This window comes from Topomyia yanbarensis, chromosome 2 (assembly GCF_030247195.1).
Source record: "Topomyia yanbarensis strain Yona2022 chromosome 2, ASM3024719v1, whole genome shotgun sequence".
Lineage (NCBI taxonomy): Eukaryota > Metazoa > Arthropoda > Insecta > Diptera > Culicidae > Topomyia > Topomyia yanbarensis.
In genome coordinates, this window is record NC_080671.1 from 297400313 (window position 1) to 297427674 (window position 27362).

Consider the following 27362-nt stretch of genomic DNA (forward strand, 5'->3'; position numbering starts at 1 on the left):
GAAAATGGTAAAAGCACTCGAGAGAATCTAAGAGCACCCTGCAATCCATGAGAATATTAAACTAGCGCCCCAGAGAATTTGTAAGCGCCCAGTAAACTAAGAGAACATCAGACTAGTAACCTAGAGAGTTTGAATGCGCCCTGCGAGCTATGGGAATATCATACTAGTGTCCCAGAGAATCGAAGAGCGCCCAGCGAGATATGTGAATATCATACTAGCGCCCCATAGAGTCTCGGAGCGCCGTGCGAACTATGAGAATATCGGACTTGGGCCCTTGGGAGTTAAAGAGAGCCCTGCGACCTATGCGAATATTAAACTGGTGCCCGAGAGACTGAGAGCGCCCTGCGAGCAATGTGAATATCATGCTGGCGCCTCATAGGGTCATATTAGCACCATAGGGAGCTTTAGAGCACCCTGTGAGCTATGAGAAGCACCACAGCGAGTGCGGAAGTGCTCTCCGAGCTATGGGAATATCATACTAGCGCTATAGAAAGTCTTAGAGTCTCGGAGTGCCGTGCGAACTACGAGAATATCGGACTTGCGCCCTAGGGGTTTTAAGACAGCCCTGCGACCTATGCGAATATCAAACTGATGCCCGAGATACTCTGAGAGCGCCCTGCGAGCAATGTGAATATCATACTGGCGCCCCATAGTGTCATATTAGCGCCCTGTGAGCTGTGAAAAGCACCCCAGCGAGTGCGGAAGCGCTCTCCGAGCTATGGGAATATTATACTAGCGCTCCAGAGAATTTTAGAGCGCCCTACGAACTATGAGAATATTAGAATAGCGAGTATTAGAGCGCCCTGCGAATTATGTGAATATCATAAAAGCGCTCGAGAGAATCTAAGAGCGCCCTGCAATCTATGAGAATATTAGACTAGCGCCCCAGAGAATTTGTAAGCGCCCGGCAAATTAAGATAACATCAGACTAGTAACATAGAGAGTTTTGTGAAGATCATCTTAGCGCCCTGAAGAGCTTGAGAGCGCCCTGTGAGCTATGATACTACGTATCACACTGAGGCCCTAGCGAGCATGGAACCATTCTTCGAACTATGGGAATATGATACTGGTACCCCAGAGAATCTGAGAGCTCCCTACGAACTATGGGAATGTCAGATTAGCGCCCTAGCGAGTTTGGGAGCGCCCTGCGAGCTATGGAAATGTTATACTGGCGCCAGAGAGAATCTGAGAGCGCCATGCGAGCGCTGAGAATATAAAGCTAATCTCGAGAGTTTGAGAGCGCCCAGCGTGCTATGGGAATGTTATGCTGGCGCTCGAGAGAATCAAAGAGCGCCCTACGAGCTATGTGAATATTATACTTGCGCCCTATAGAGTCATACTAGCGCCCTAGATAGTCTGAGAGCGTCCAGCGAGCTATGAGAATATCATTATAGCTATGTGGATATCACAATAGCACCCCATAGGGTCTCGGAGCGTACTGCGGACTATGAGAATATCAGACTAGCGCCAATGTTAGTTTTAAAGTACCCGGCGAGCTATGGGAATATCACACTGGCGCCCCAGAGAATCTGAGAGCGCCCTGCAAACTATGAGAATATCAGACTACCCTACAGAGTTTGAGAGCACCCTGCGAGCTATGGGAATATCATGCTGGCGCTCGAGAGAATCTGAGCGCGCCTCGCGCGCTATGCGAATATCATACTAGCGCCCCATAGTCATACTAGCGCCCTAGAGAGCTTGAAATCGATTTGCGAGCTATGAGAATATTATACTAGCGCCCTAACGAGCATGGAAGCGCTCTTCGAGCTATGGGAATATCATACGAGCGGCCCAGAGAGTGTGAAAGCGCCCTACGAACAATGAAAATATCAAACTAGCCCCTTGTGAGTTCGAGAGTGCCCTACGAGCTATGGGAATATCATGCTGGCGCTCGAGAGAATCTGAGAGCGCCATGATATGCTGGCTGCGAGATATGTGAATATCATTCTAGCACCCCATATAGCCATACTAGCGCCCTGCGAGCTATAAGAATACCATACTAGCGCGTCCGCGAGTGTCAAAGCGCTCTCCGAGCTATGGGAATATCATACTGGCATTTTAGAGAGTCCGAAAGCGCCCAGCGAACAATGATAATATCAGACTAGCGCTCTCAAGAGTTTGAGATTACCCTACGAGCTATGGGAACAAAATGCTTGCGCCAGAGAGAATCTGAGAGCGCCCTGCGAGCAATGGGAATATCATACTAGCGCCCCATAGAGCCATACTAACGCCCTAGAGAGTTTGAAATCGGCCTGGAGCTATGAGAATATTAAACTAGCGCCCTAGTAAGTTTTGGAGTGCCATGCGAGCTATGGGAATATCGTACTGGCGCCCCAGAGAATCCGAGAGCGCACTGCAAACTATAGGAATATTAGACTAACGCCCCAAAGAAGCTGTGAGCGCCCTGCGAACTATGAAAATATCGAACTACCGCCTGAAGAGTTTGGGCGCGCCCTGCGAGCTATTGGAATATCATACTGACGCTCGAGAGAATCTGAGAGCGCCCTGCGAGCTATGGGAATACCATACTAGCTCCCCATACAGTTATACTAGCGCCCTAGAAAGCTATGATAATATCGAACTAGCACCCTAGTGAGTTTGAAAGTGTGTATGCTAGCGCTCCAGAAAATTCATGAGCGCCCTGCAAACTAAGAGAATATCGAACTAGCTCCCAAGAGAGTTCGAGAGCGTCCTGCGAGCTATGGGAATATCATGTTGGCGCTCGAGTGAATCTGAGAGCGCCTCGCGAGCTATGTTAATATTTTATTAGCGCCCCATAATAATATTAGCGCCCTAGAAAGCTTGAAATCGATCTGCGAGCTATGAGAATATTATACTAGCACCCCAGCGACCAAGGATGCGCTCTCCGAGTATCATGTAGCGCCCCAGAGAGTCCGAAAGAGAAGAATCTGAGAGCGCCCTGCGGACGATGAGAGTTTCATAATATCCTAGAGAGTTTGAGAGCGCCCTGCGAGGAATATCATGCTGGTGCTCAAGGGATTCTGAGAGCACCCTGCGAGCTCTGTGAATATCAGAGCCCTGAAGAGCTTGAGAGCTCCTTGTGAGCTATGATATTATATATCATACTGGGGCCCTAGCGAGTATGAAAGCATTCTGCGAGCTATGGGAAAGCGCCCTACGAACTGTGGGAATGTCAGATTAGCGCCCTGCGAGCTATGGAAATATCATACTGGCGCCAGAGAGAATCTGAGAGCGCCCTGCGAGCGATGAGAATATAAGGCTACCCTAGAGAGTTTGAGAGCGCCCAGCGTGCTATGGGAATGTTATGCTGGCGCTCTAGAGAACTTGAGAGCGCCCTGCGAGCTATGTGAATACCATACTTGCGCCCCATAGAGTCATACTAGCGCCCTGGAGAGACTGAGAGCGCCCAACGAGCTATGAGAATATCGTAATAGCACCCCAGCGAGTGTGGAAGCGCTCTCCGAGCTATGTGGATATCACAATAGCACCCCATAGGGTCTCGGAGTGCCCTGCGAGCTTTGAAAATGACAAACTAGTGCCCTTGCGAGTCTGAGAGCACCCTGCGAATATCATACTGGCGCCCCATAGAGTCATATTAGCGCCCTGTGAGCTGTGAAAGCACCCCAGCGAGTGCGGAAGCGCTCTCCGAGCTATGGTAATATTATACTAGCGCTCCAGAGAATCTTAGAGCGCCCTACGAACTATGAGAATATTAGACTAGCGCCCTAGCAAGTTTGAGAGCGCCCTGCGAATTATGTGAATATCGTAAAAGCGCTCGAGAGAATCTAAGAGCGCCCTGCAATCTATGAGAATATTAGACTAGCGCCCCAGAGAATTTGTAAGCCCCCGGCAAATTAAGATAACATATTAGAGAGTTTTGTGAATATCATACTAGCACCCTGAAGAGCTTGAGAGCGCCCTGAGAGCTTTGAAAATGACAAACTAGTGCCCCTGCGAGTCTGAGAGCACCCTGCGAGCTATCGGAATATCATACTAGCATCCTATGAGTTTTGCAAATATCATATTGGCGCCCCAGAGAGTGTGGAAGCGCCCTGCAAGCGATGGGAACATCAGACTATCGTCCGAGAGAATCTGAGAGCGCCTTGCGTGACTTGTAAGTATCAAACTAATGTAGAAACGCTCTGCGAGGTGTGGGAATATCATACTAGTGCTTTCAAGTATCTGAGAGTATCCTATGAGCATATCATACCAGTACCCCATACAGTCTGGGATCGCCATGTGAGTTATGAAAATATCATACTAGCGCGGCAGGGAGTTTGACAATACCCTACGAGTTTGAATAGATTCACAAAATTCCAATTAGCTGGGATCATTAAATTTGCCTTCCAGAATGATAAGGCCAACGGAATTTTTTTTTTTGGCTCAAAAATTTTTTTTTCGGTTCCAGCAGCTGGTTAGTCGCCGACTAACCGTGACTAACCGCAACTACAGCACTGGTCATAATCGTATTGATTGAAATCATACCACACATCTACATCGTCAATCACTGGTGAACCGTAAAGAGTCTCAATGGTCAAAACAAACGGATGATGATGACGATCCAATTTCATTAGCGGTACGGGTGGTTCTATGACTTCAATATCACTGGCACTACTTACAAAGGCTAAATCAAGTAATCTTCCATTGTCATTCGTCAGGTAGTTTACTTGTTGTAAACCAGAAGCGATCATAGTTTCGACTAACAACAGCTCGTGCTCAGAGGATGCATTATTAGGGATAAAGCATCCGATTTCGTCATCAAAACTCCAGCGTAGCAACGGTAAATTATAATCACCGAGAACAACAACCCTAGTGCGATAAACATGGGATTGAGCAGCTTATCCACACAGGCGGCATGCTGCTCATATAAAGCGAGCTCGGAATTTGGTGGTAGGTAAATCACACAAATAACGATAGATACGGTCCCACATGTGACTCGAACGGCAATCTGCTCTAGAGACTCAGCCCCATCGATAGCTACAATATTGCTTCGATTGTTTTTCTTTATGCCTGGCATGGTCTATGGTAGAACATAACTCATCATCATGTTTTACCGCCGACGCCGGCAAAAAATTCTTCACAAATCCTCGCCTAGAACGACCATGCGATCATTCTTCTCCCTTTCTGCTAGCATCAAGCCGTGACGTATGCATTCAATCGACATACGTCACGGCTTGATGCTAGCAGAAAGGGAGAAGAATGATCGCATGGTCGTTCTAGGTCGTTCTAGGCGAAGATTTGTGAAGAATTTTTTGCCGGCGTCGGCGGTAAAACATGATGATGAGTTATGTTCTACCATAGACCATGCGGTAGACTTGGGTGGAACGCCCAACTCCTACTCTGCAGAAGGCAAAAAATTCTTCACATTTCCTTTCGATCTTGCCCATATGAGCCTGCCTAGTTCTAGTTTTCCGTTCTAAGTTTATAACTGATTCGCTCTAGAATACCTATCCGTTTTTCAATTTCATTGCTTTTGACGTTCAAGGTAAATAATATTGTTGATTGTGTAACTTACCCGTGTTCTAATCAGTGTTTTTCTGTGTTTTAAACCGGTTTCACTACTTTCGACGTTTTAATCCTACGCCTCAACCTGTACTACGTCCGTCACATCTGGAGTACACTTATCCCGAGCCGCAAATTAAACGAATTCAACGAAAATATATTTCTGCTCTTTCCTGAGTAATTTCAAACAATGGATGCCTCTTCGGTTTGTTTTGCTTGCACTTGCGAATTGGATAAAGAAGATGAAATCGTATGCAGCGGATTTTGCACATCTTCATTCTATCTAAAGTGTGTAAAACAATCTACTGTCATACGTGATTCAATCGCAAAATCTTCCAACCTGTTCTGGATGTGCAATGCCTGTTCGAAAATGATGCAAAATGCTACTTTCCGGCAAACCATCTCATCAACCAACAATGCCATGGACGCCATTAGTGTTGAACACAATAAGGCACTGTTGGAGCTTAGGAATGAGATGGAGCAGAATAGCGCAAAAATAAATAAAATTTTGCAGCACATTCCAGCCGTGCTAAACGAAAAAATCGGCCGTAAGGGTAGCTCCAGCAGCTCCCGAAAACGTCCCCGCTTGGACGGCGATTGTGATCAGTCCTCTCCTAACGCTAATGAAGGCACCAAAGACATCGATTCCAACGTGAAAATTCCACTGGCAGTAAAAAAATCAGGCGAAGAATTGTTTTGGCTTTACCTGTCTGGTTTTGACCCGAAGGCTACAGAGGAAGACATACGAAATTTAGTGCAGCAAAACCTCAACACCAGCGAGACTGTTGACGTCCGTAAGTTAGTTCCCAAGGGCAAAAATCTTGAAGAACTTTCCTTCGTGTCGTTCAAAGTCGGAGTTGGATTACAACTGAAAACGGTCTCCCTGTTAAAATCCTCCTGGCAGAAGGGAATAATCTTCCGTGAGTTTGATTTTCACACGCGATCTACGTTTCGGTTTCAATCACAACAGCAGATATGAAATAACAAAATTAATCAGCATTACCCCGCTCACTGCATGTATCTCGCCGATGGCTAACACTAATCAGACGGTACACTCGCAATTAAAATCACAGAGCTCTGAATCCGACCCGACTACCGGTAACGAAACAAAACGCCCATTCACAATCTTTTATCAGAACACAAGAGGTCTCCGGTCAAAGACCCGGCAACTCTTCGGAGCCCTTTCGACTACTGATTATGACGTTGTGGTGTTTACCGAAACATGGCTCAACGACAATATACTTAATACTGAGCTGACCGACGAATATGCAATATATCGTTGTGATCGAAATTCTTCCACAAGCCGGCACAGCCGTGGTGGTGGTGTTTTGATAGGCATAAAGAAAAACAATCGAAGCAATATTGTAGCTATCGATTGAACGTCAAAAGCAATGAAATTGAAAGACGGATAGGTATTCTAGAGCGAATCAGTTATAAACTTAGAACGGAAAACTAGAACTAGGCAGGCTCATATGGGCATGATCGAAAGGAAATGTGAAGAATTTTTTGCCTTCTGCAGAGTAGGAGTTGGGCGTTCCACCCAAGTCTACCGCATGGTCTATGGTAGAACATAACTCATCATCATGTTTTACCGCCGACGCCGGCAAAAAACTCTTCACAAATCCTCGCCTAGAACGACCATGCGATCATTCTTCTCCCTTTCTGCTAGCATCAAGCCGTGACGTATGCATTCAATCGACATACGTCACGGCTTGATGCTAGCAGAAAGGGAGAAGAATGATCGCATGGTCGTTCTAGGTCGTTCTAGGCGAAGATTTGTGAAGAATTTTTTGCCGGCGTCGGCGGTAAAACATGATGATGAGTTATGTTCTACCATAGACCATGCGGTAGACTTGGGTGGAACGCCCAACTCCTACTCTGCAGAAGGCAAAAAATTCTTCACATTTCCTTTCTATCATGCCCATATGTGCCTGCCTAGTTCTAGTTTTCCGTTCTAAGTTTATAACTGATTCACTCTAGAATACCTATCCGTCTTTCAATTTCATTGCTTTCGTTTCTCTTAGTCTCAAATTTGCCGAAAATAGCCAACAAAATCGATACAGTAGAACCTTGCGGCAATTAAAACATAGTAACATATAAACTAGTTGGTAAAAAGTAAATAAAAATTCGATTTCTGCTAGCTGAGCTGTGTCATTAATTGCTATCAGCCATCCGTGTGTGCGGAACGAAAAAATAAATAAGTAGTTCAATCACAATAGGATCGGTGCGACACCGATAGCTTGGTGTCGATTGAATGCATACGTCACGGTTTGATGCTAGCAGAAAGGGAGAAGAATGATCGCATGGTCGTTCTAGGCGAGGATTTGTGAAGAATTTTTTGCCGGCGTCGGCGGTAAAACATGATGATGAGTTATGTTCTACCATAGACAATGCGGTAGACTTGGGTGGAACGCCCAACTCCTACTCTGCAGAAGGCAAAAAATTCTTCACATTTCCTTTCGATCATGCCCATATGAGCCTGCCTAGTTCTAGTTTTCCGTTCTAAGTTTATAACTGATTCGCTCTAGAATACCTATCCGTCTTTCAATTTCATTGCTTTCGTTTCTCTTAGTCTCAAATTTGCCGAAAATAGCCAACAAAATCGATACAGTAGAACCTTGCGGCAATTAAAACATAGTAACATAAAAATAACAATACATAATCATAAAAATTTAATCATTTCCGCAAGCCATTTATAACATTGAATGGGATAAGGTACCTATTTTTGCACTATTAGGGAGGGAGGGAGGTTATTATTTCATTACTATTTTTATTATTTCGGCTTCTTTGCTTTGTTATTAAGAGCCGATTTTATTCCGATTATAGAGGATTTAACCTTAAGGTCATTCGCCTTTTATTAAAAGCCAATATAATAACAAAATTTTCTTGAGAATGGTGAAAATCTTCTGTTTGAGCGCAGCAAAAACTTTAATCGAGTACCCCAATTATCGCAATAAAATTTGAGCCAATGCGTTGGACAAAGATGGCAGACGCTGCTCTAACCAAAGGCTTCAGATGGGTGGAGTGATAATAAAAACCTGTTTTAATCCACCTAATGGTGTAATTGTGCCTTTCTCATTTATCCAATAGTTATATTCCATATATTTGTGAAAATGTCTATTACATTCTTTGTACACTTTGCACATATTTACAAGGGCACGAGTGCCACGAACCTGATGAGCAACATGTCGACGATGGCATCCTTGGAACAAAGAATGTAATATTTAAGTGGATAAATCAGCAAGAATTAAATGTTGTCTTCGTATAACAAATTTTGGAATGCAGTGGGAGGGGAAAGGGATTATACCTGTAAAAGAGGATGTGAGGGAGGCCTAGTTGGTGAAAATAAATTCAGTTATCACCGAATCCGATATGACTTTAATTCTGGAATATGCCCGGTACCTTAGTTCGGTTTTGTGGAAACCACCATTTGCTAACTGGAGAATCGCCCAGCATAAGATGTGCGCCTCTTACCTTGTAATGTTCACACACGAATGAGGCCGCTAAGAGTGAGACAAGCGGGTATTGTCAATCGCGCACAATCCCTCGTTCACGTTGGTAGCTCTGCGTGAGGTGTTGCTCATTCCATGATAGTAGAAAATAAGAGCCTTACAGGTGCTTAATGCATGAGACATAACCGCAAGGTTCGAAATTCTACTCGATTGCGTGTATAAAGTGATATCATGGCAGTCACATAGTCAGTGGGGAGAAACTTCATATACCTAGTTGGGTACATGCCAACGCACTTTAAATTGGAGCTTCACTCAAGACATGTTCGAATGGTGGTAGTGGTGATCTAAAACAAGCTGCACGATGTAATACGTACTATCTATATGTAAATTTCACTCGATCAACAAAGTTTTCTTCATTATATGCAAAAAGAAGAGCTCTGGTAAAGTGGAAAGTTTTGATATACTTAACGAACTGTCTACCGAATCAATAATCTTTTATATGAAGTATAAAACGAGCCGCGTAAAACACGACTTCCCTGGTATCGTTTTGGATTTTCACGTCATTTATCATAAAGACCAGAATTCGATGACGGAAAAGGACTATCCAAGGGAATGGTCATTGGGGGGCCAGTCCACAGAAGAGTATTTGAGCTAAAAAGCTGTAAAACTTCCTATGATATCGGACTCTTGGTACAAATTTCACTACATTGCTATTGCGAACGACTAGGATCTCCTCTGTGGAAAACCAGTTGGACGCAATCCAACCTCTCCGAAAGAGATACTTTTATTAAAACCGGCACCACATGTTCAAACATATTTGAATCGCCAAACAGTATCCCTCAAGGAATTTACACCACAATTACAGATGTACACCCAGGTTTTTTATACGCGGTTTTTTTGCGCGGTTTTTTTTACGAAGTTTTTTTTAAGCGGATTTTCCAATTACCGCGGTTTTTTTTGCGCGGATTTTCCAATTAGCGCGGTTTTTTTACGCGGATTTCGCCATTAACACGGTTTTGGCAAAAAATATTCTAAGTCCTTTTGAATGCAAAAGACTTAGAAGATTTTCGAAACGATGGAGGAGACGGGTCTTTTTTTACAATGGAGAAGACCTTTACGTCCTAGCCCAGTACACGTGCTATTGGTAGGGTCCAAGCTACCGCACGGGGTGCACTGGGGGCGTGTCGGGCTCGAATGGTGACGCTGCCATTAATACCGACTAACTTCCATTGGGCTCCGCCATTGTTCCTCCCAGGAACTACCTCTCGGTATTACTTCTGGGGGGGATGGCTGTACTTAATGTACTCATTCACTCTCACTCACGCGTTCATACGTCCTGCTTACTTGGGTGCTCTCTCTATCGCACCTTGATTCACTCTCAAACACTCCCACATGAGGCTGACTTTTGTGCTCACCTTTTTCGTTCCTTGCGAGGCTGACTTGTGTGCTCACCTTACTCATTCCTTGCTAGGCTTACTTTTGTGCTCGCCCCACCCATACCATGTGAGGCTGACTTGGGTGCTCACCCTATCACCTGGTTCATTCTCGATCGTGCCACTCTATTGTACCTCTGTCACTCCCCCTGGCATCCCATGTGGGACATTTTTCTTAGGCCCCACTTCTGACATACCATGCGAGGCTGACTTGTGTGCTCATCTTTTTTATTCCTTGCTAGGCTTACTTTTGTGCTATCCTCTACCATACCATGTGAGGCTGACTTTTGTGCTCACCCTTAACATGCCGTGTGAGACCGACTTGGATGCTCACCCTTTCACTCCTCTGCCACGCCATGAGGCATCGATAGCTAAGTCCCAACATACTACGCTACGACCCTCCCGTCTTGGCATGAGGCAGTCCACATATACGCCTATACACTCACTCTTCTGTCTTGCTTCGGGGTGGCTGGATGTACCACTTAAGCGGTTGTCAGTCGCTGCGCCAAACCTGCCTCAGCATGAACAGACCATTCACTCCCTTTTTTGCGCTTGGCCTTTTTCGCTCCAGCTAACCAATCACTAGTTAGCCGTGCCCGTCGTCTGTTGCTCGGTTCGCCAGATTACCTGTAGCCTACAGGCAATCTGGATGGTAGCAGCCGAGACTGCGTTCCACTTCTCCACCGATTGACACATCCGCTGAATAAGGGTATCAGGGGTTGTGTCCCAGCCACAGACGTCAAGCATTGCTCTTCTTTCGACGTCGAACCGATGACATACGAACAGTATGTGTTCGGCAGTTTCGTCTACACCTTGGCAGTCCGGGCAGGCAGGGACCTCCGCGTGCCCGAACCTGTGGAGGTACTGTCGGAAACAGCCATGGCCTGACAGGAATTGTGTCAGGTGGAAGTGAACTTCCCCATGGTGTCTTCCCACCCAGCTTGATATGCTAGGTATCAGCCGGTGGGTCCACCTACCTTTCGAGAAGTTGTCCCACTCACGCTGCCATCTGGCGACCGAGGTCACCCTGGTGCGCTCGCGGGCTCCTCTATTTCCACGTAGCTCGAAGCACTCCTCATCTTCCCGAATGACCAACCCGACTGGCATCGTGCTCGCTATCACGCAGGATGCATCGTGTGATACCGTGCGGTAGGCAGATATCACTCTGAGGCACATCACGCGGTAGGTGCTCTCCAGTTTCTGTAGGTAACTGGTTACCCTCAGTGCTCTTGACCATGATAGGCCGCCGTACCTGAGGATAGATACGGCAACGCCTGCCAGTAACCTACGTCTACTGGCGCACACCTTTGAGCTGTTGGCCATCATCCTCGATAGAGCCGCAACAGCAGTCGACGCTCTCTTGCATCTAAAGTCGACATGGCTGCCGAAGGTCAGCTTGTCGTCTATAATGACTCCGAGAGACTTCAGACTTCGCTGTGAAGTGATCGCGACTTCTCCCACATGGATAACTGCATGTTGTGCCGACTTGCGGTTGTTGACGATAACTACCTCCGTCTTATGATGAGCGAGCTCCAGGCCTCTCGCGCTCATCCATTCCTCCACCGTGTTGATCGCGTGTTCTGCAATTAGTTCTACCTCAGGGATTGACTCTCCGTAGACCTCCAAGGTTACGTCGTCGGCAAAGCCGACGATATTGACCCCAGGAGGGAACTTCAGTCTCAGAACCCCGTCATAAATGAGGTTCCATAGCACCGGGCCTACGATCGAGCCCTGTGGGACTCCGGCGGTAATCGGAACCCTTTCTTGACCGGCATCGGTCTCGTATGGCAGTACGCGGTTCTGGAAGTAACTTTCCAGGATCCGGTACAGACCCACCGGTAGGCCAAGCCGGTGTAACGAGAGCGCGATGGCATCCCAGCTTGCGCTGTTGAATGCGTTCTTCACGTCAAGTGTCACTAACGCACAGTATCGAATGCCTCGCCTTTTCCGTTGGATCGCTATCGCGGCAGTATTTATCACTGAGTTGAGAGCGTCCACTGTGGACTTACCCTTACGAAAGCCAAACTGGTTGCTTGACAGGCCGTCCGTACCTTCCGCGTACGGGGTTAGCCTGTTGAGGATGATCCTCTCAAGCAGTTTGCCAGTCGTGTCGATCAGACAGATTGGTCTGTACGCCGATGGGTCGCCTGGCGGCTTCCCGGGCTTCGGCAACAGCACCAATTTCTGCCTTTTCCATCTATCGGGGAAACGGCACTCGTCAAGGCATCTCTGCATAGCTAGCCTGAACATGTTCGGGTTCGCTATGATCGCTGCCTTGAGAGCGTTGTTTGGAACTCCATCCGGCCCTGGAGCTTTGTTCATTGCTAGGGATTTAGCCACTGCGAGTAGTTCTTCATTCGTCACTGGAGCCACCATTTCGGCCGTGCCCGCACTGTCTCGTAGTGCAGGTGGCCAGGGACTTGTGGCTCGAGACGGGAAGAGTATTTCGATAATTGTTGCCAACCGGTCCGGAGACCGTTCTGGGGGTGAAGATCTTGGCCATCACTATCCTGTAGGCGTCACCCCACGGATTCGCGTTGTCACTCTCACACAGGTTGTCGAAACACACTCTCTTGCTGCTTTTAATAGCCTTGTTAAGGGCCAATTTTGCAGCTCGAAACACTTCACGGCGGTTCTCTCTTGCATCCTCGGTGCGAGCTCTTTGCATCCTATGTCTAGCTCTGAGGCAGGCTGACCGTAGAGCTGAAATCTCGGCACTCCACCAGTATACCGGGCATCTGCCGTTTCTTGGCAGTGTTTTTCTCGGCATAGTGGCGTCGCACGCGCGTGATAGAACAGCTACCAGCGCATCCCTGCTTAGACTGTCGGTGTTGGCCTCCAGTCCGAGGGCCGCGGTGAAAGCTTCGCTGTCGAAGTGATTGGACTTCCACTCGCGTACCTGACAGGGATCTCCCGCCCTCGGATGCTGCACACCATAGTTGATCCTAAAGCGGATTGCTAAATGATCGCTATGGGTGTAGCCTTCGTCTACCCTCCATTCCATGCCTGGAGCCAGACTCGGGTTGGCAAATGTTACGTCAATCCACGCCTCCACCCCGTTTCTACGGAATGTACTAGCGGAGCCATTATTAGCTAGCACAGTATCAAGTTTCGCAAGCGCCTCCATTAGCGCTTGACCCCTGCTATTTGTACAGCGTCTGCCCCACTCCACTGCCCAAGCGTTAAAGTTTCCCGCTATGACTACCGGTTTCCGGCCCACTAGGTCTGACGAGAGCCTGTCGATCACCTGGTTGAACTGTTCTATTGGCCACCTTGGTGGAGCGTAGCAGCTGCAATAGAACACACCATTGATCTTGGCAATCGCCACACCCTCGGCGGAGGAGTGTATTACCTCTTGAACCGGGAACCGTCCCGTTGTACAGATTGCCACCATTCCAGACCCGTCCGACACCCAATTGCCGTTGCCGGCAGGGATGCTGTACGGGTCTGATAAGAGGGCGACATCTGTCCTCGACTCCGAGACCGACTGCCACAGCAGCTGTTGGGCTGCTGCACAATGGTTAAGGTTTGGCTGTGTGACGTTCACTGCTTCTTCTTATTTACCTCACCGAAGGGACACGAAGGTCCGCCCATAGCATGTTTATGGGCTTGCTTCTTAGCGGTGCAGATAAGGCACTTGTGCGCCTTAGTGCAACTCCGCTCCTTATGCCCCTCCTCGCCGCAGCGACGACATAGTTTGCTTCTGTCTATGCCCTTGCACTCGTAGGCTTTGTGGCCGGACTCAAGGCACCGATAGCACCTATCCACTGAAGGCGGCTGGGGTATGCTAATTGGGCAAACCGACCAGCCGATCTTCAGCTTACCTTTCTCGGTTACCTTTTTGGCATCCGCCTTCAGTAGCCTGAGGTAGGCTACCTGGGTGCTAGAGGGTCCCTCTCTAAAGCGCACAGATGCCCGCTCCATTGTGACGTCGCATTGCTCCTTAACGGCTGCGACGACATCTTCTGCGGTCGTGAACTCGTCCAGATGCTTGCACTGGAGTCATTTCCTCCCCTAGCGACCTGACCTGGGCGCCTTTACCAAAGACCTCTTGGGCCAAGGCCTTGTACACCGATCTAGTTTGTGCGCCTCGCTTCAGCACCAGTAGCATTTCTCCCGTGTTGGTGCGTCTCACGCTACGCACATCTTGCCCAAGGGCCGAAAGGCTTTCGGCCGCCTTCATCGACTTTAGGACTTCGGCGTATTTGTCCTTGTCGGTTTTTAACCACAAGGCCTCGCCTCTGTCCTCGGCCTTCTTCGCGGGCCGCGGTACGTCAGGTGTCGGTGCCGGCTTCTTCCTGGTGACCAGCGTGCAGGGGTTAACGCCCCCTGCCCCGGTCGCGCCGGGTTGCTGGTACCAACGCTCTGCTCAGCGAGGTCACTCTCGCCCTCGCTTACCTCAGTCAGATGGCGTTTGGCCTTAACGGTTGCACGCCGTGTGGTGTCGGTTTTTGCACCTCGCCCGGCGACTTCCTAGGGCGCTTCGCGTTCGGCGCCGTCTTACGATTGCCCTTGCCCTTGCCTTTTCCCTTCGAGGGGAACTCGGCTCGCTCCGAGCGACGTGGCTGCTCCATAGAAGGTGAAGGCCACTGTCTGAGTGCCTGTATCGACCTTCTCTCTTCCCTCCCTCTTAGAGGCCACTGTCTGGGTTTCTCTGTCGGACTTCTCCCGACATTCCAACCTCTTGGCATAAGCCTGCTGTTTCTGTCTTGCGACACGAACAGTTTTCCGGAGCTCCAGGAGGCTCAGCTTTAACTCCTTGCTTATGTTTTGCTTTGCGCTAGTGAACTCGATTATTGAATCGAGCTGCTCCACCACTTTGCGCATCGCGGATAGTGGCCCGTCTAGTGCATTGGTAGGGCTATTTCCTACCACTACTGGGGGGTCACTGGTGCTATCAGATGCAGCACTCGTCGCTCCACTACTATCCCCACGGGGGGGGGGGGGCTTGACCTCACCAAACCACCTCTAACAAAGAAGTTTGGCATCTCCGTTTGTTTATTATTATTTTTGTTTTTGTTCTCCATGTTTGTACCCACGAGTAGCGCGAGAATAAATGTCCGCCACGCCAGAGCTCCGCATTAATGTGGTAAGGGACGCTTACTGTGGGGGTTGCCCAGGTACCCCACAGGCTCCGTTAACGATCGGGCATATTTTTCACCCCCTCGATCACTCATCCCTCGGCATGGGTCGCTTCACGCCTTGGAATTGGGGTTATGACATATCTTGCTTTGCGTGGTGACCGCGGCCCAGATCATCACAACCATCCTCCTTTACCAGGGCTTTGGACCTGTAGCTCTGGTTCTCAATAGTTCCATGTACGTGCATTATTACAGACATGCTACTATTGAGATCCGTCATTCGCTAGCGGAGTCTGGAAGATTCCTTATGACCCGCACCCCAACGATATAGGTATTTTCGGAATGGTCTTGAAGAGTAGGTTCCAGAAATTGATTTTTGACACGATTTTGAAATATAAGATAGCGACCTCCGGTTCAGTGAAATTCGTTATTAACCAATCAGTATGGGTATTTTCGGAATGGTTTCGAAGAGTAGGTGCCAGAAATTGATTTTTGACGCCATTTTGAAATCAAAGATGGCGACTTCCGGTTTTGCTAAATTCGCTATAACCCAATCAATATGGGTATTTTCGGAATGGACTTGAAGAGTAGGCGTCAGAAATTGATTTTTGAAGCCATTTTGAAATCATAGATGGTGACTTCCGGTTTAGCGAAATTCGCTATAACCCATTCAATATGGGTGTTTTCGGAATGGACTTGAAGAGTAGATGCCAGAAATTGATTTTTGACGCCATGTTGAATTTCAAGATGGCGACTTCCGGGTTAGCCACATTCACTATAACCCAGTCAATATGAGTCTTTTTGGAACGATCGTAACGAGTAGGTTCCAAAACTTGATTTTTGACGCCATTTTTAAATCCAAGATGGCGATTTCCGATTTCGCGAAATTCGCTATAACCCAATCAATATTGGTATTTTGGGAAGTTGAAGTTGTAGTATAAATAGTTTTAATTAAACAGTTGAATTTATTTAAATTTAAGCAATATGTTTAATTTGAATAAATTCAAACCCCCAACTCACACCACATACGTCTCTTTCTTCTCTCTCTTCCATTCTCACCGCACTCCTGGATGCACACATAAAAATATTTTGCATTTTGCTGGTTTATGATTAGATTTTATATTTGAGGGTGATTTAGATGATTGCCCAAATTTTTCATGCGCGAATTTCGGTAAACCGGAAGTCACCATCTAGAATTTTAAAATGACGGCAAACATCGACGTTTGTCTGCTACTCGTCAAAACCATTCCGAAAATACCCATATTGATTGGGTTACAGCGAATTTCGCTAAACCAGAAGTCGCCATCTTTGATTTCAAAATGGCGTCAAAAATCAATTTCTAGCACCTACTCTTCAAGACCATTCCAAAAATACCCACATTGATTGGGTTATAGCGAATTTCGCTAAACCGGAAGTCGCCATCTTCTATTTCAAAATGGCGTCAAAGATCAATTTCTGGCACCTACTCTTCAAGACCATTCCGAAAATATTCATATTGATTGAGTTATAGCGAATTTCGCTAAACCGGAAGTCGCCATATTTGGTTTCAAAATGGCGTCAAAAATCAATTTCTAGCACCTACTCTTCAAGACCAATCCAAAAATACCCATATTGATTGGGTTATAGCGAATTTCGCTAAACCGGAAGTCGCCATCTTTGATTTCAAAATGACGTCAAAAATCAATTTCTGGCACCTACTCTTCAAGACCATTCCAAAAATATCAATATTGATTGAGTTATAGCGAATATCGCTAAACCGGAAGTCGCCATCTTTGATTTCAAAATGACATCAAAAATCAATTTCTGGCACCTAATCCTCAAGACCATTCCGAAAATATTGATTGGGTTATAACGAATTTCGCTAAACCGGAAGTCGCCATCTTTGATTTCAAAATTACGTCAAAAATCAATTCCTGGCACCTACTCTTCAAGACCATTCCAAAAATACCCATATTGATTGGGTTATGGCGAATTTCGCTAAAACCGGAACTCGCCATCTTTGATTTCAAAATGGCATCAAAAATCAATTTCTGGAACCTACTCTTCAAGACCATTCCGAAAATACCCATATTGTTGGGGTGCGGGCCATAAGGAATCTTCCAGACCCGTCTCTTCCATCTTTTCGAAAATCTTCTAAGTCTCTGCATTCAAAAGGACATAGAATATTTTTTGCAAAAACCGTGTTAATTGCGAAATCCGCGCAAAAAAAAACTACCAAAAATATTCTAAGTCTTTTGCTGAGAGTTTTTTTTTGCGCGGATTTTCGAATTAACGCGGTTTGTTTACGCGGAGTTTCCAATTAACGCGGTTTTTTTTACGCGGATTTTCCAATTGACGCGGTTTTTTTACGCGTTTATTTACGCGGTACGTATCCCCCGCGTAAAAAAAACTGGGTGTATGATACTAAATTTACCAGCGCTTGAGTCTCGTTGCAATCCCTGCAAATAACGCTCATTCACAGTTATGTCCTTGAGCAATACTGACTGTCCCGATATTTGTTCAAGGATTAACCCGTTTGTTTGTTTATTTATTTATTTATATATAGGTCTTCGACTATTAATCGCACAGACTGGCTTATTAACTAATCCTAATACTAAAAGTACATCTTGCAACATTAAAATCGAAAAAACATGAAACTTGATTAAACACACGACAACATACATTTAACGGGTTGTTTCGTCCGAATTGCGTACGGCACAACGGTAAACGGAAAAAGTCCACTTGGCGTGTTTGTCTTCTAGGTGCATTGAAATTAAGTTGACCCAAGAGTTGGCTGCTTTCAATGTTCCCGTCCAGGATGTCAAAAATAAGCATTCGTTGATGTTTGATTCTCCTGTCAGCAAGCGTAGGCAGGTGGATTAATGCGCAACGTTGCACATACGGCGGTAAACGAACTGGGTCGGTCGGGTCGGTTGTTCCTCCTCAAATTGTAAGGAATCGGCCGCATCGTAGGATCCCTAGGTACCGTACGACATACAATAATCCGGTAGATAGATGTTGCAGCACATTAAACGAAACTTTTCGTCTATTCGACTCTTGTACCACTAAAGCTAGCTATAAGTTAGCGATTAGAAACCTTCCACATTCCACCAATAAAATATTCTTAGCCTTTCGGCATTTCACAAAAGCTTTTTTGTATATACCAGTATGAATTTTTATTAATAAAACAGAACATCAAAATGTTATGTCTTCACATCAAGCGCCTTGACATTTACTTTATGGTATTAAGCACACGAAAACGAGTTCAAATTCGATCAAACATTCACTTTCGAACATGTCCGGAATGGCGTGTATTCTTCTTCGGTTGACATCGCCGAACTGGACACGGCAAATCAGCAAACCAAAGAAAGAGTACAAAAGTGGTGTAGACTGAACATCGGCGGTAGTTCTTAACTTACATTATAACATTATTTATAATTGATCAATTTAATTCGAGTTGACACACAACAACCTAGATCAACAACAAATCAATATATTTAAAAAAAAAAAATTTTAATCTGCGCACGATATAAAACTATTTAACGACAGATGCATTTGTTTGTTGTTTATCCCAACATGTCATCAAAATGCTTTGAAACCTAAACATTTGCGACATGATTCCCCGCGAATCATCCGGAAGCAAACCATACGCTGGGAGCGCCGCTCATTTTTTTTATTTAGATTATAGAGGTTTTAACCTTAAGGTCATTCGCCTCTTCGGGTCAGAAAAATCTCTTGTGAAAAAATTCTAACCCTATGTTCGGGGTCGGGACTCGAACCCAGGTGCGCTACGTATAAGGCAATCGATTTACCAATACGCTACGCCCACCCCCGCCGCTCATTATATATCTTTGTTACCGTGAACTATCACGTCTACTACATCTGATTGCTGGGCGAGCACCAATTCAACATCGAAACACAAAGTAATATATTTAATAAGTTAACATTTCCGTAATGATTCCTAAGTCATACGACGGCGAAACGTGAAATTAGTGACAGATGCATTTACTTGATATTTATCACATCATCACATCAAAACGATCTGTATGTAAATTAATCTTCGCGGAACTTGGGGATATTTGCGACTTGATTCGTAGAAATCATTCAACGTCAAAACATGCTATCTTATACATATTAATCACGCATTATGACTGACAAGGTCACCGGTTACTCAGTATAACATTTATCATCACATTGTTATCATCAAGTAATATATGTTTACATTTGAATCTTGTGCATTGATATTTAACAATCATGCAACAGCATACAATCATACGTCTCCCAACCTTTGAACGGAACGGATCGTTATATTTCACAGTGGTGTTCGGTGTGTAAATTTCAGTGAGTGAAGGTCATCCTTAGTTCGTTCGTTAGCTGCCGTTCTGCTGGTGCCGGCAGTAAATCCAGTACATTGTTTTCGCTGGTGCGGAACAATCGACGTTGTTTGCAGATAAGTTTTGCTTTATTTTTTTCCTGGTTTGCTTTCTTTCCTTTTCCCTACTTTTACTCTACCTTGTAATCAAATAATAAGACACATTCCCGTTTATATAACGCTCTGCCCTCGTGCTTAAATGGCCGAGGGCGAAATACCATCTGATGTAATCATGGAAGTCCCTGATCCCCCTAATATTCGCATTGCTCCCCGTATAAAGCAGTACCCAGAAGGTTTCTCTGGGCCATGGGTGGTATATTTTCGGACCGGAGAGAAACCGGTTAATATATTAAAACTTTCTCGAGATCTGACTGCTAATTACCCGGCCGTAACTCAGATAACACGTGTTCGGGCAAACAAGATACGTGTTCTAGTGAATGATCTCGGCCAGGCAAACGCGATTGCTTGCTGTGAGCGCTTTACGCGGGAATTTAAAGCGTACGTGCCTTGTGTGGCCTGTGAAATCGATGGGGTAGTGTCCGAACCGGGCCTGATATGCGAAGAACTGTTGGAGCACGGGGTTGGCTGCTTTAAGGACCCCTTACTTGAACAGATTAAGATCTTGGAATGCAAACAATTGTATACCGTAAACACCGAGGGAGGTAAGACTACCTACTCTCTATCAGGCTCGCTTCGGGTGACATTCGCCGGGTCCTCTCTTCCCAACTACATCCTCCTTGACAGGGTTCGCCTACCAGTTCGCCTGTTTGTACCGCGGGTCATGAGCTGCAGCAATTGCAAGCAGTTGGGCCACATAGCCACATATTGTGGAAATAAGAAACGATGCGGCAAATGCGAAGGAGAGCATGAGGATGACTCTTGCGACAAAGAAACTGAAAAGTGTATTTGCTGTGGGGGCCCTTCACATGCTCTTAAATCATGCCCTGCGTACAAGCAGCGCGGGGATAAAATTAAGCGCTCCCTTAAGGAACGCTCAAGGCGTTCTTAAGCAGAAATGCTAAAGAATGCTTCGCCATCTGTCCTGTCCGAAAATCCCTATGCAGGGGAATCCAGGAAGAGGAGAAATCCAGCCTCCTCTACATTGCCTCGTAAGGGTGCCAAGGTGTCGTCCACTCAGAGTGCGCCAACTACAATCAATAAATCCAACGGAAGTGATGCACAAAAGCCGAAGCAATGTGCTCTAGGACTTGGAAATATTAATTCTAACAAGGAGTACCCACCACTTCCAGGGACACCAAAAACCCCAAGTGTCCCCTTTTTTCAAACAGATACTCAGTCCAGTAGCGGACTAATGAAATTTTCTGACATGGTGGACTTAATTTTCACAGCTTTCAATGTTACTGATCCTCTTAAAAGCCTTCTGATACGTTTTCTCTCTATAGTGCAAACATTTTTGAAGCAGTTGACTACTAAATGGCCCCTCCTTGCAGCGATCGTATCCTTCGATGGCTAAGTCATCGAACGAGGTCACCGATTCGATCACTGTTCTACAGTGGAACAGCAGAAGTATCCTCCCGAAAATCGATTCCTTTAAATTTTTACTAAATAGTTTAAAATGTGATGCTTTCGCATTATGTGAAACTTGGTTAACTTCCGATATAAATTTCAACTTCCACGACTTTAATATAATTCGTCTGGATCGAGAAAACCCCTATGGAGGAGTACTTTTGGGGATTAAAAGGTGCTATTCTTTCAATCGAATTAACCTCCCTTCGATACCAGGCATTGAAATTGTCGCTTGTCAAGTTTTAATCAAAGGTAAAGACCTTTGCATTGCTTCTATCTACATTCTTCCTAGATCCTCGGTAGGGCACCGAACGCTTTGTAATATCACGGAATCCTTACCGGCACCGCGGCTAGTTCTGGGAGACTTTAACTCGCACGGTACGGTATGGGGCTGTCTTCATGATGATAATAGATCAACATTAATCCAAGATCTTTGCGATAATTTCAACATGACCATCTTAAACACGGGAGAAATGACGCGGATTCCTACACCACCAGCACGCGCAAGCGCGTGGGATTTATCGCTTTGCTCGACATCGCTACAGTTAGATTGCATGGAGAAGGTGATCCCTGATCCCCACGGTAGCGACCATTTGCCTATCGTGATTTCAATTGCTAACGGTTCAAGACCATCGGAAACAATCAATGTATCGTATGACCTCACACGGAACATTGATTGGAAGAGTTACGCGAGCGCGATATCCGTTAAAATCGAATCCACTCAAGAACTTCCTCCGGAGCAAGAGTACAGGTTTTTGGCTAACTTGATTCTCGACAGTGCGAATCAAGCTCAGACTAAACCAGTACCCAACGCGAATACCCATGGACGGTCTCCCACCCGGTGGTGGGATAAAGAGTGCTCAGAGCTGTACGCGGAAAAGTCCACTGCATATAAGGCCTTCCGGGAAGACGGGTTAACCGCTAGCTATCAACAGTACGCGTCGTTAGAAAGGCGAATGAAGAGTCTAATGAAAGCCAAAAAACGCAGTTATTGGCGCCGGTTCGTCGACGGGTTAACGAGAGAAACATCGATGAGCACTCTTTGGGGTACGGCTCGACGTAAGCGTAACCGTAATAGTACCAACGAGAACGTGGAATATTCAAACCGTTGGATATTCGCTTTCGCCAAGAAGATCTGTCCGGACTCTGTCCCGGTACAGAAAACGCGCCGCGCCGCGTCTCCTCACGATACCGCGAACGAAACACCGTTTTCGATGGTGGAGTTCTCACTTGCTCTCTTATCGTGCAACAATAACGCCCCAGGGTTAGACAGAATCAAATTCAACTTGCTGAAGAATCTGCCTGACACTGCAAAAAGGCGCTTGTTGAATTTATTTAACAAGTTTCTTGAGGGTAACATTGTCCCTTATGAATGGAGGCAAGTGAAGGTCATCGCCATCCAAAAACCAGGAAAAGCAGCCTCCGACCACAACTCGTATCGGCCGATTGCAATGCTGTCCTGTATTCGGAAGTTGTTCGAGAAAATGATCTTGTTTCGCCTCGACAATTGGATTGAAGCAAATGGCTTACTGTCAGATACACAATTTGGCTTCCGCAAAGGCAAAGGGACGAACGATTGCCTTGCGTTGCTTTCTACAGAAATCCAAATGGCCTATGCTAACATAGAGCAGATGGCATCAGTCTTCTTGGATATTAAGGGGGCTTTTGACGCAGTTTCTATCAACATTCTGTCAGAGAAGCTGCACCAGCATGGTCTTTCGCCAATTTTAAATAACTTTTTGCTGAACCTGTTGTCTGAAAAGCACATCGCGATTTAGCTACATGGGTCTTCCCCAGGGACATGTCTAAGTCCCCTGCTCTACAATTTTTACGTGAATGACATTGACGATTGTCTTGCCAATTCATGCACGCTAAGGCAACTTGCAGACGACGGGGTGGTCTCTGTTACAGGGCCCAAAGCCGACTTGCAAGGACCATTACAAAATACCTTGGACAATTTGTCTGCATGGGCTCTTCAGGTGGGTATTGAGTTCTCCACGGAGAAAACTGAGTTGGTTGTTTTTTCTAGGAAGCGTGAGCCGGCGCAACTCCAGCTTTTATTAATGGGTGCAACGATCAACCAGGTTTTCACATTTAAATATCTCGGTGTCTGGTTCGACTCTAAAGGTACCTGGGGGTGTCACATTAGGTATCTGAAACAGAAATGCCAACAAAGGACCAATTTTCTCCGAACAATAACTGGAACATGGTGGAGTGCTCACCCAGGAGACCTGATCAGGTTGTACCAAACAACGATATTGTCGGTGATGGAGTACGGGTGTTTCTGTTTCCGCTCCGCTGCGAACATACACTTCATCGAACTGGAGAGAATCCAGTATCGTTGCTTGCGCATTGCCTTGGGTTACATGCACTCGACCCATACGATGAGTCTCGAAGTGCTGGCGGGCGTTCTTCCGCTAAAAAATCGATTTTGGGAACTCTCATATCGATTGCTCATCCGATGCGACATTCTGATCCCGTTGGTGATTGAAAACTTCGAGAGGCTCGTCGAGCTTAATTCTCAAACCCGTTTTATGTCCTTGTACTTCGACTACATGGCACAGAGCATCAATCCTACTTCGTACAATCCCAACCGTGTCCGTTTCCTAGATACTTCTGATTCTACTTTATTCTTCGACACATCCATGAAGGAAGAGATTCGTGGAATCCCGGACCATATACGCCCGCAGGTGATCCCCAATATATTTTATAATAAATTCCGAGAAGTCGACTGCGACAAAATGTTTTACACTGACGGATCAAATCTCGATGGGTCCACTGGCTTCGGTATCTTCAACAATACTATCACCGCTTCATTCAAGCTCAATGATCCCGCTTCAGTTTACGTCGCAGAGTTAGCTGCAATTCAGTACACCCTTGGGATCATCGACACTCTGCCCACAGATCACTACTTCATCGTTTCGGACAGCCTCAGCTCTATCGAGGCTCTTCGTGCGGTGAAGCCTAAAAAGCAATTCCCGTATTTTCTGGGGAAGATACAGGAGTCCTTGTGTACGTTATCTGAAAAATCTTATCAGATTACCTTTGTTTGGGTCCCCTCTCATTGTTCTATCCCGGGCAATGAAAAGGCCGACTCATTAGCAAAGGTGGGCGCATTAAATGGTGACATATACGAAAGACCAATCTGCTTCAACGAATTTTTTAGTATTTGTCGTCAGAGGACGCTCAACAGTTGGCAAACCTCGTGGAGCAATGGGGAACTTGGACGATGGCTACATTCGATTATCCCAAAGGTATCAACGAAGCCTTGGTTCGGGGGGATGGATGTGGGTCGGGATTTTATTCGTGTAATGTCCCGACTTATGTCCAATCACTACACCATGGATGCGCATTTGCGGCGTATTGGGCTTACGGAGAGTAGTCTGTGCGCTTGTGACGAGGGCTATCACGACATCGAACACGTTGTCTGGGTATGCGCCGGGTATTGTGACGCTAGGTCTCAGTTAAAGGAATCCCTTCGGGCCCGAGGTAGACCACCCAATGTACCAGTCCGAGATATGCTGGCAACTCGTGATTTCCCCTATATGTCCCTTATTTATATCTTCATAAAAACGATAAATATCCCAATTTTGCCCCTCTCTTTTATTTCTCGTTTTTAGAGTTTCCTCCTGCCTTGTGGAACCGATCAGCCCCAGAGTGCCACTATGTAACCGCCGTCGCCCTTACCACTACGCCTGCATAGAAGGAAACTGAAGCGAGAGCGACTCGAGGTCCGATGACTTTTGATGGATTCCCCGCGGGTCCGAAGAATACCATCCGCCAATCCGGTACTCGACGACTTACTAGACTGAGGCGCAAATTTATTTCGCTGATCCCCCTCGTCCCCCCCCCCTTCGAGCGAAAGTTGCAAGTTCTGCTCTTCTTTCCCTGTCTCTCCCCTGTCCTTGATACAACTGCTGCTACACTAATGCGGAAATATGCCACCCTCTGAATATCTTGTCCAAGCATAAGTTTTAGTTAAAAAATTCAAATTAGTATTCTGTATTCCTAGTTTTAAGATAGCTATTATTTTTACTCTTTATTGAAACTCTTGTCCTCCATTTTCTAAATAGAATTGAATCCCTAGTTTTAAGATTTCTGTGAAATTTCTCATAAATATTTGTTCCCCCTTTTGTGTACTAAACTATATTGTTAGTTTTAAGATAACCGTAAAATATTTCGTAAAATACAATTACTCCCTCTCTTGTATATCAAAGTGAATCCCTTGTTTTAAATTTTTTCATAAAAAAATCTTTTGGCCCTCTCTTGTATATTGAATCTTATTTCTAGTCTTAAGATAGCTGTAAACTTTCTTTTCCTTTGTAAAAAAAAAATATTTGAACATTGTAACTTACTAGTTTTAAGATATCCAAAATGTAAAACAAAAGCATTTGGCACCGCCAAGCTAACGCATTTGTGCCTATAAAATAAACGAAATGAATAAAAACAACAGCATACAATAAAACTTCTTATTCATAGTTGTATTTCTTAGATATTCATCCCAATATCACACCAAAGCGTTCTGAATCCTAAGATTACATTAAGACTTTTGCGACGTGAATACTAAGAATCATCCGGCATCAAAACATTCGTTAATATTTCCCGGCAGGTGAATTGACATTTACGTGATGATTTGACCCATCTGAAAGCGAATTCAAATGCCCTGAATTCAACACATAACACAGTACACTGACATTTTGAACTTGATTGTTGAGAACCAATTCAACATTGTAACATATCACAATATGTTGAATTTGGAATTAAGTTGGCATTCGATGACAAATCGATGGACTACGGTGCAATATATTTGATGATTTAGCATTTGTTTAATGATATCTAAGAATCATTCAACAGTAAAACATAAAATTATTTTATCATCAGATACACCTATTTGAGCTTTTGACATCCAGTACATAATGCTCTGAATAATCATATTTCCTCGAAGAAAGATTTGCGACGAGATTCTTTGAAATTATCTGACATCAAAACAGTTGCATTTGTTTAGTGTTTACCCCAACATATTAAAATGCTCAGAATTTTGAAGAAACATTTTACATTTGCGACATGATTTTCGCGAATCATCCGGCAGCAAAACACACGGTAGTTCTTCCTGACAGGTGCATTGACATTTACGTGATGATTTGATTCATCCGGAGCGAGTTCGAACGCCCTGAGTAACTTCTATCAAAATTTGACATTTGCGCAATGGATTATCAGCATCATTCGACGGCAAAACATAAAATTTTGTTACTGACAGCATTTGTTTAGTGTTTATCCGAACACCATACCAAAATGCTCTGAAACTTAAATTACGACATTTGCGACGTGATTCCCTCGAATCATCCGGCAGCAAAACACACGGTAATCCTTCCCGGCAGGTGCATTGACATTTACGTGATGCTTTGATTCATCCGGAAGCGAGTTCAAATGCCCTGAGCACGGCTCACAGAAACTGGGTTGCTATTCCGCGAATTGACAGTTTTCGGTGACGTCAGAGAAATCGTTGAGATAAACGGATTTCTCGAAAGTTGTTGACAATATTTGAGCTCTTAAGGTGGAAAAAATAGCGTGCAATGGATTTTTGACGTAAGTTACGCCATAATTATACTAGACACAGTGGATAATCAGTGCATCTATGTGATTATTAGCGTAAATCGGGAATTTGGATGCATGACATAGAAAACATATCCCACCGTAATTTTCTAATCATAGCAAAGGTTTTGGACATCCGCATAGCTTCCTTGTGATTTACCAGGTGCCGACCATTCGTTAGCAGCAAACAATATATGAATTTCATATAATTGTTTTCGCCGACGATTTGTGTGACGCGCTCTCGTCAAATGTTTACACTCTAACGAGCTAGTCAAGTATATGTAAAAATTTGACTTTTGTGGAAAGGATTATCAGCATCATTCGACGGCAAACATAAAATTTTGTTACTGACAGATGCATTTGTTTAGTGTCTATCCGAACACCACATCCAAATGCTCTGAACCTTGAAGAAATTACGACATTTGCGACGTGATTCCCGCGA

The 27362-nt window shown here is 45.3% G+C and overlaps 2 protein-coding genes across 11 annotated transcripts in view; one reads left to right on the forward strand and one right to left on the reverse strand.

Annotated features, from left to right (window-relative positions):
• The window catches only part of LOC131683320 (PDF receptor), a 688155-nt gene that overhangs the window by 358793 nt on the left and 302000 nt on the right, over positions 1 to 27362 (reverse strand). The gene's annotated exons all lie outside the window — the stretch shown is intronic.
• Positions 5675 to 6463, forward strand: LOC131680471 (uncharacterized). The gene has a single exon (XM_058961182.1). It carries the CDS (start codon positions 5675 to 5677, stop codon positions 6461 to 6463), a length of 789 nt encoding a protein of 262 aa, XP_058817165.1.

What these genes read in the sequence shown, in the direction of transcription:
- LOC131680471 (XM_058961182.1), top strand. Translation starts at nt 5,675, where the DNA reads ATGGATGCCTCTTCGGTTTGTTTTGCTTGCACTTGCGAATTGGATAAA.